General features: G+C 38.6%; 1 protein-coding gene across 1 annotated transcript; it reads left to right on the top strand.

The window, feature by feature from the left end:
• Positions 1-3,303: 3,303 nt before the first annotated feature.
• On the top strand, positions 3,304-9,350 carry mns1 (meiosis-specific nuclear structural 1). The gene is made up of 10 exons (XM_088640942.1): positions 3,304-3,447; positions 4,321-4,545; positions 4,997-5,124; positions 5,657-5,759; positions 6,031-6,260; positions 6,655-6,871; positions 7,091-7,198; positions 7,865-8,122; positions 8,449-8,574; positions 9,173-9,350. The coding sequence occupies exons 1-10, from the start codon at positions 3,445-3,447 to the stop codon at positions 9,278-9,280; spliced, it is 1,506 nt and encodes a 501-aa protein (XP_088497068.1). The 5' UTR covers positions 3,304-3,444; the 3' UTR covers positions 9,281-9,350.
• The last annotated feature ends 391 nt before the right edge of the window (positions 9,351-9,741 follow it).

The raw sequence follows: 9,741 nt of genomic DNA, 5'->3' as shown, positions 1-9,741 counted from the left end.
ACATGATGAGGATCTTTTTTTGTCGTTTTCATCACATGAAACGATGCACTACTGTGAAAATGGAATTTGAAGAAAAGAGTTTCTACAGATTTGAAAATTCTTAGTTCTTTAAATTCGCGTTGCATGTTAGTCATTCTTCTCTGGTACTTTTAACCTGGGCTCAGTGCACTCTGGGCGGGCCCCTGACGGTGACAGGGTGCACACATACAGTACTGTACTCGCAGCAGACACCATTCAGCATGGACTTTGGGGTTGAACAAGAATGGAACAAGTTGAACAAGATGTGCTAAGTGAAAGATGTTGCTTAATCATCATTAGCCACTATTAAAAATACATTTTATATGAATACATAATCTAGAATCTAGAATATTTACTAGAATATTTAGTATTAGCACAATGTCTTAATTCTATTGCCCTTATTTTGCAGTTATCCAAACTGTATTGCAAACCTGGTGGTTTCCCTCATTTAATTCATACATCTTCCTGTTTTGCACAGATTCTGTGCTAGACCCTGTGCAGTAATGAGGATCAGCTGTTCTTACCACATGACCAGTGATATCTTAGGTTAACATTAAAAAATTAACCAACAGCGTAATTATGCCCTGTGATGGACTGGCATCCCTTCCCAGGATATATCCTGTCTTGCACCTGTTGCTTGCCAGGATTTGACAACTCAGGCTGGAAAAAAAACTAGCAAGACACCAGGCCCTCCAGGAATTGAGTCTCAGACCCTTGCTTTATGTTGATCTATATGGTATCAGAAATATTAATGTACAGATCTTGATGTTAGTTTCCCTCTGGGTTTTGGGATTTACTCTCTGGCTCCCTCGCGACCCTAAATTGGAAGAAGCAATTCGAAAATGGATGGATGGAATTCTGCTTTGTCTAGGCGTTAATATATTTCGGGTCAGACGTAGGTCGTCGGGCCTGTCCTGCTCATCCTGGATTCAGTGGGCCACGCTGGCTGTGGGGTAACAGCCCAGCTAACCCGGAGGCTGGAAGTGTCCATGCCACCATCACGCCCTCCGCTCATTACTGTGTTTGCATTGTGTCACTAGTGGCATTCTGGGTGCGTGGGGGCATGTCATTAGGCATGTTGTACCCACCCCGGTTCTGGATCTGTGGGGGCATGCAGGGATCACGAAGGCCAACCTAGTAGTTAGAGAGAGTCAAGGGACCCTAGGAGATTTCATGGCTACTGGTGAATGAGGGTCTCTCCCCACAGCTGGAAAACAGTCTCTTGTGCTCTGTGTCACTGCTTCTAGCTTTTGGAATAAATACAGTGAGGCAAGTTCCAAGCATTGGGGAAAGGGTAGAATTTCTTGGGGACTAAATATCCTTAGTTAGTGTTCAATAAAGCGTGCACACACTGCACTATAGTATAACTGATGCATTGTGATGACAATATGGCGACATATTGAAATATAACACTTGGGAGAATGCCTTTAGCAAACCACATGCAGAATACTTAAGCCTTCGAACATCCATATATGTCACATAGTACAGAAGATAAACAGGGATGGGGACAAGTTGCATTCTGATGAATTCCTTCCTTAAGGCACCCATTTATATAAATCAAATGCTGTAATATTGTTTGATCATTTGTTTGTGAAAAATCATTAAGACTTATTAGCATAATTATTCCCAATGGGGCTTTCTGTCAGAGAAGTGAAAAATGACATTATCAATATTTAAAAGACAAAATAAATCTTACAGATTAATCGGAGCGATGTTCTGCAGGTGCTGTCCAGATGTATGATATGAGGGGCGTTTTACTAATTAATATAAAATTTGATGATCAAAGATAGATTATTGCATTAATTAACTGTTCATCCTTTGATTGCTTAACCAATTAGAACAACTTTATAATAGTTAGAACAACTTTATAATGAGTGTAGTGGCAAATTCTGGGTGGTTTTAGTCCAGGGCTTCAAGTCCACCCAGTGCATTCAATTATAGTAGATGTGATCTTTTTTAATTGGTAAATAATTGTGATTACTGAGAAGACCACTTGCACTTCACCATTTCAGCCCTAATTCTACATTTCTTGCAGTGCATCATGTCAAAATATTTTTTATGTCACCACAATGTAGACACCAGAGAGGTATGAATTGGTTATTATTGGCTTTTACTTGAACCCTTTGAGCTTCCATGGTGTGATTTTCTAGACCTGGGGTCCCCAGCTCTGCTCTTGGAGACCTCCATATAGAGCATGGTGTACAGATAAGCATTCAAGTATTATTTTCTTAAGACCTGGACCAATTTAATTATTTTCTTCTAGTATTTTTTTTTTAATGAAGCGATTTAGAGATTATTTGGAACAACTGTACGAAACACCTTTGAGTCTTAAAGGACCACAGATCTCTTAGCTAAATGAATTACTCACTTAATTGTCAAGTCATCTCCAAGTATTCCCAATCTGTAACAAACAGATGAAGATTGGAATGACCCAACCCAACTCGGCTCCTAAAGACCATTGTGTGTGCTGTTTATTTATTCCAGCTGGGAATTTAATCATTAGTGCTGATTAATGCCTTTAAATGATCTGCTTGCACATTTTTGTTTGCCTGCTTTTGCAGTAATTGATTAAAAAAAATACCCTGCTTCCAACAATGTCAGCATAAAATCTATCTGTAACCTCTTCTCAACTTGCTTATTAAGAGCTTTCTTACTTATTTCTATCTAAACAGCGCTGAACAAGTGATCAATTTGTGTTGACGTGGAACAGGTGGGAATGACACTATCAGACTCCCAAAATGTTTTTTTCCTCTAGATGTCATGCTTCAGGTAACGTACCTAAAGTTCTGAAGAAGTGAAACTACTACATGGTTGATACCAACAAAGATTATATTTCATATTTTAAGAGCTCAAAGCACATTTAAAAATAACCCCCCTTCCCCAAAAATTGAAAGCAATTAGACTGTGATTAAAAACTCTCAACAATTAAAAGGTTCCGCAGGACCAGTGCTGGGACCCACTGTCTTGTATGATAAAGTGTTTTGTGTATGTCAACGACCAGGGTCTTAACAATGGGTCCAACCAAACTAGTACGGTGAAGCTCTGCGGTGTATTAAGAGTAAGGGCACGCACTTTTAACTTCGTTCGTGGATGGTTCAACATTAAACACATAAGACGATCTATCAAGATTACGTCTAGATAAAATACTTATGGGGGCGATTTCCCCTAGCACCTAGGTGGTACTATTGAAATGCAACACCCCTTGTTTCCTGCGGTGAAAAATATATTCTCTTCCAACCAATCACCTGCGGAGATTTTCCTTAGCCAATCACAATTGCTGTTATTGCAGTGCGGAAACGCGCGGTGTTACCAGGACGACAGAGTGCAAACTCTTTGAGGATGAGACAGGACTGGGCATAAATAAAAAGGAATATTTTTAATGATACCTCAAACAAAATCATTGAATCAGCGAAGTAGTTCATAATTATGGTAAGGGACTAATTCATATTTTCGCTTTGTGAATTATTAGCGCAGGGTTGGTCATCTCTGCACTTGTACATTTAGAAAAATGCGCGTTTTACCAGTGTTTGTAGCTATATTTCGTTTCGCTTTACAGAAGTTCTCGGAAGCCTGTCCGTAGTCTGCAGCTGGACAGCCCCAGAAATGAAAATTCTATGGGTTTCCTAAAAATATTCAGATTCTAAAGACCTGCAACAATTTAATTGTGACGAGTTACATGAAGGAATGTACAAAAAAAATCTGGAGACTATTTAACGAGTGCCAGCGTCTCCTTAATTTAACTAGTGACTTGCTTATGTACTGTAGTCAAAACCTTTAAAGTGTTCCTAATGTTTAAAAACAAGTTAGATATGCCTACGTTAACATTACTACCTACGACTCTTATTTACAGAAAAATTAGAAAAAAGTGTCCTCCTTGTTTTCCTGTTGCGAAATTCTAATGTGTTACTCTTTGGTTTTAAAGTTTTATGGCCTAATGGTAGAAATTGTGTAAAATAAAGAAACTGTTTAGAATAAATTAATTATACCAAAGAACATTCTGATGGATTAACAGGAATCAATTGCTGTCAGAACCCCACATATTGAAAGTACAGTTTTACATTAATATCGGGAAAGCCATTTTCAGATAGTCTGTATGGGTGACCATTTGCTGCAGCCTGTCTCGGTGAACATACCACACGGAAGACCTTTGGGTCCCTGATGGTCTTTCTCACATACTCACGAAGGACTTCCCACTTGGGCTTGCTCGTGTTTCTGATTGTTTCGTGTGAAGCGAGAATTTGGCTGTATTACTGTAATACTATTCAGACATCAAGATGTATGCGTTTTTTTAATTATTTTTAGGCTTCAATGAGTCAGCGGCGCAACATGACTCACAGTCAGCAGCAGAGGATGATCGCGGAGGCCAGGAGACAGGAGGTGATCCGAGAAGACCAGATGAAGCACATTGCCCAGGGGAGACAGATGCAAGCCCATTTAATGAGTGAGGAGCGACTTGAGAAGAAGAAGTACCTGAGGAAGATTCAAGATGAAAACCATGAGAGGCAGATTGAGGAAGCACTTCTTAAGGTGCAATTTTTCCATCCATTCTCTAATCACTTTATCCAGTACAGGGTTCTTGGGGAGTTGGAGCCTATCCTGGGCATGCAATAGGCGCAGTCCTGGACAGGAAGCCAGTCAGTCGCAGGTCACACACAGACAGACAGACATGCACACACGCACACCAGGGCCAGTTTTCCCAGAAGCCATTTAAACTACTGTTATGTCTTTGGACTGTGGAAGGTAACCGGAGCACCCGGTGGAAATCCACATGAATGCAGGGAGAACATACAAACTCCACACTGAACCCGGGGCCCCAGCTCTGCGAGGTAGTAATGTACCCCTGTGCCACACGAGTTGCAATTGTTTTAATTTGCATTAGAGCACATTCCTTATGTGAAAGTGACTGCAGATGCCCCGTTTTAATTTTTTCAGAAGAATGTTTTAAGGCTTTTTTGCGATTTCTTCCACTTTAATTAAGGCTGAAGAGGAAAGAATCCTCAAGGAAAAGCAGATTGAGCAAGAAGAGAGAATGGCTAAAGAACTAGCACGGATAAACTACGAAAAGCTGAGGGATGAGAAAATCAGGCAGCAAGTCAGGGAAAACAGGTAGGTCTCACAACTGTAATATTGGCAAGATCTGAAGCAATTGTGGAGATTTCTTTAACAAAGAATTCAGAAGAAACTAGGGAATGTACATCCAGTAATGAAAATCACTTTCATTGAACAAGTGTCTGCCTCCTTAAATTGGACTTGAGCTTTCAGATCTTAGTCTCTGTTAATCATGTGCACCAGTGATTAAAGGAAATGTGCAGCACTTACACACACGAGGGCAGCGTGATGACCTGTGGAAGTGGCTGTGGGCAGCAGCAACCAGCTGTGATGCACATTGTCAATTGGTGCCCTAACAAAGACCAGTTGAAGGTCTAAGGGCCTTGTCTGCTGCTGTTGGTGTTGCTGATTCCCGCCTTGACAAGCATAGCATGTGTAAAGGGGCGTTCTTTCAAAATTAGACAGGTTATTGTGGACTGACTGATACATGGTTAACATTGGACTTTGGTTCACAAGAATGCCGTCATGTTTCCTGTCTTAAACTGCTCGGGTACAATGATGTCATCTGGTTTTTAAATTATTTTTGCAGTGCTGAACTTCGTGAACTGGAACTCAAACTGAAGTCTGCTTATCTGAACAGAGAACGAGCTGCTCAGATTGCTGAAAAGGAAGAGCTGCGACTTGAGGCCATGGTTTGTTCTCTGTTTATGATGATGATGATTTGCTCTGCACATTTAATGTGAAAGGACAGACTGTTACTAGAAAGTATTGAGAGAAAACCAATCCCATTTTTATTCTGTTTCTGAAATCAGAAATCCAGTAATAAAACCTTAAAAGCCTAAAAGCAGAAATAAAATATTTACATCAAGTTAAATTATTTGTATGCTAGCTTTCTTTTGGTGGCATCAGTAAAGATGGGAAAAAAACGTATGTAAAGCAAGCTGATGTTGATTTGCCTCTCAGAAAATAGAGGCTGCCCTTGCGCGCAAGATGAAAAGTGAATATGAAAAAGCCTCTGTGGAGCAGGAGAAGCAGGAAAAGAGGCGCTACGAGGAAACGGTCCGCTATCAACAAGAGCTGGAGCAGCAACTGGAAGAGCAGGAGAGAAAGAAACAAGAGGCTTATGAAGAATTTCTGAAAGAAAAGCTTATGATTGATGAAATTGTTAGGAAGATTTATGAAGAAGATCAAATGTAAGTGTTAACGCCCAAGTATTTAACCTTTTTTTTATTCTTGTGATGGTGTGCATCATCGTGTGTGCTTTGCAAGGTTTCATGTTTCATACTTTTTTGTAAATTAAAATACATTAACATAAGAAAATACAACATAAATGGTTAGATGTTTCCATGATCTATGTACTGTGTGGTACACTTGATACAAAGCCCTTTGTTTTGCTTTTTTGGGCCAACAGCTTTGATCATATTTACTCTGAAAGCATTTTCATTCGTGATCTACTTTAATGAATCGTTGTTTTAGCTGCCGTAAAACTTCGTGTTGATCATCCATAATGTGAATTTTTCTAAAATCTTTCGCAACATGAAAGCAGTAAACATATTTACTCTTAAATTGTGGAAATTCACTTTGCAGGGAGCGACAGCTGATGTTAGAGAAGCGGACAGCTACCCAGAGGTATATAGAGGAATTCAAGAGAAAGCAAGAGGAGTGGAGACGCATTGAGCGGGAAAAGGTGGAAGAGGAGAACAGACGAATCCTGGAATTCGCCAGATACCAGCAGTCTAGGGAGGAAGACAGGATGGCAAAAATCAGACAGAGGGATGAGATAAAGCAGCACCTCCACAAGAAGGTACAAATTGATTTGGGTTCAATTTTGTTCTGTTATTAGCTTTTCATGAAATGAGTTGTCTTATCTTTCAGCACTAAGAGATTTGCAATTTGGTACTTTTTCTGTTTGATTTCAAGTAACATCTATAAAAAGCCTTTTACCATAATCTTTTATGAGCATTTCCTTTCGCTTGTTTTACAAAATTCATATTGTTTTACTGTCCTTCATATTGCTTTCTAGATCACAGAGGACATTGAAATGGAAAGACGGCAACGTGAGGAAATGGACCGCATACGCGAAGAGCTTTGTCTAGAGGAACAAGCAGAGGCTGAGAGGCAGAAGGAAATTGTAAGTAATGTAATACCTCCTTCAGTAGAACCCTGCCATTGAAGCATACCGAAGCTGATGTTACATTTCTAGCTTTTTTGTTTAGATAAGATTTGATGTAGGTGCTTTATGTGGAAACAGTTCAGAATCTAGAGAGTAGCTATATGACTTTTAAAGCTGGTTAGGTTTCAGCATGTAATAGATGAATAAGCCTGGTTAGTACATGGGTGAGGTGCATCAAAGGAGATGCATTTAGGAAGTTGATTCTTCAATAGCTTCTATCCACAAGCAGTGAGACTGGCGAACACATTTAGCCATCCCCCCCAGACCACACCTACACCATCACCATCTACCTCTTTATGATTTCTTATCTATTGCACATCTCCAGTCATTGTTTACACGTCTGTATTGTTTACATTCAAACTGTCTACATGTTTACTTGCACATTGTCTATTGTTTTTTTGTACATTGTCTTGATGCACTGTTTGCACTTTGTTTTGTTTTTTACACTTGTTTTACAATCGAGAGACTTTCTGTAAGTAAGAATTCCATTGTACCAGTACCGGTTACATATGGCAATAAAGTTCAAGTTCAAGTATTCTTGGTTTCTCATTAGATGGGGCTCTTCTTTTTTTTTGCCTTAAGATGATTCAATGATTTTTTGCCCATTTTGTGTATGTTTTTTAGGAAGCAATGGAAAAGAGGATTAGACAACGTCTGGAAATGCAACAGACTTTCCAGGAGCAAATGGCCTTTAAGCAAATGCGGCAACAAACAGAGAGGGAGGAGGAAGAGGCCTTCAGAAAAATGATGCTAGCCAAGTTTGCAGAGGATGACCGCATTGAGCAAATGAATGCCCAGAAACGTCGGATGAAACAACTGGAGCATCGCAGAGCTGTAGAGAAACTCCTTGAGGAGAGACGCCGGCAGTTCCAGGCTGACAAAGTATTGATAGCGCTGCTTTTTAAAATGAAAATAAGAGAAAAAGTTCTTATCATTAAGTTTTTCTATTGATCATTATTTCATTATAACCTAGTTCTTTCATTGTTCTAATACATTCATTTTTACATTAGAGAAAGAGTGAAGACTAAAGGTCTGATGGTAATGTCTTTGTAAATTTATTAAAAAGCACTGCAGTATTTATTTCTACTACTGATGGTTGCTTGTTTTATAAAGAAATCTATAAGCACAGACCTAAGTTACACATAACTATTTTAAAAATGTTTGTTTTGCTGGGGAGCACAATTTGTCCTTTTTAATTTTCTGTGTAGGAACATGAGCTTAAGGAACGAGAAATGGAACACGAAAGAGAGGCTGTACGACGTCAGATCATTGAGGAAGAAAGGCAGAAACTCCTCAAGCATCATGCTACTAAATTGCTTGGCTACCTTCCAAAGGTAAGGAAATGTATTTTCTGAAAGGAGCTTAATTGCCATGTATCACAACCAATTTAAATCTCCTTTTGGTCCATGAATGTCACCCAACATGTATATCATATATGGAATTGTTCCTAGAAAGAGAATATTGTCAAGAAGATTTGAGTTTACCTGGTCATTAATGTTCAGTCTTGTGTATTGGAGCTTTCTTTCTTGTAATATTTGAGGGCAAATTTTTTCAATCTTTTGGAAAATGCATTAATATTAATAAATTCAGTTTGTGTAATTCCTATTCTACTGAAAGATGTTTAAGTGTCGATTCTGAATTACAATGGAATGCTCTCTAAGTGAACAGTAATAAATTATTATATATTAATTATAAGAGTCATGATCACCACATACAGAAAGTGTGATATATGGGGTAAAAACATCTTGAGTGCTGAAAAATGCAACGTTGTGTCTGTTGATGTTGTAAAACAAACCATTCACATAAAACACTTATATTCTAGCGTTGTACCTTGTCTGTTACATATATGACTTGATTCTATATTTATTAACCTCTTGATGTATTCATGACATGTTACCATCTTCCATAATTTCCTTTTGTTTGGTTTATTAGGGTATATTCAAAGGTGAAGAGGACCTCAAACTTTTTGATGAAGATTTTAAAAGGAATTTCCAGAAGCGAGATGTAGACATGTTCTCTGATGAGGGCTGGGGACAATGAGGACTTGCCAGTAGATGTCACTGTTGTGCAACTACATTCAGTTAAAAAAACTATTAAATTTTCTTCCTAATGGGTTGTATCTGTTTTTGCCCTGGCTAGTAGATAGACATGCAGGAGCTGAAAATTGACTACATTAAATATATAACAACTTTGATAGAAGAAATGACCAAATATAACATTGCTATTTTCAAATATTTTAATATTAAACTGTTTCATGTTCTCCCATTTCTGTATATAAACTGCATTTTGCAATCAGGCAATCAAGATTCGTAACAACGTTTTGAAGTAGCAGAAGAAGTTTGTTTTTAAATTGAGATGAATGTCATTTTTAATGCTTATGGTTCTTATTTTTCTATTGGGAACATATTGTTGGCAATGTACAAGATCAAGGTGCCTATGTTAATCATGATCCATTCCATTAATGCTGGCATCCCTGAGGAAATCAGTCGAGAAACACTTAG

This window comes from Lepisosteus platostomus, chromosome 7, assembly GCF_059453375.1.
Source record: "Lepisosteus platostomus isolate fLepPlt1 chromosome 7, fLepPlt1.hap1, whole genome shotgun sequence".
Taxonomy (NCBI): Eukaryota; Metazoa; Chordata; class Actinopteri; order Semionotiformes; family Lepisosteidae; genus Lepisosteus; species Lepisosteus platostomus.
This window is presented reverse-complemented; position numbering and strand designations above follow the sequence as displayed.

Excerpts from the sequence above, each read along its gene's own strand:
- mns1 (XM_088640942.1), top strand. Across the intron at positions 6,872-7,090 it reads AGCAGCACCTCCACAAGAAG|ATCACAGAGGACATTGAAAT; the intron begins GTACAAATTGAT and ends ATTGCTTTCTAG. Across the intron at positions 8,123-8,448 it reads GGCAGTTCCAGGCTGACAAA|GAACATGAGCTTAAGGAACG; the intron begins GTATTGATAGCG and ends TTTTCTGTGTAG.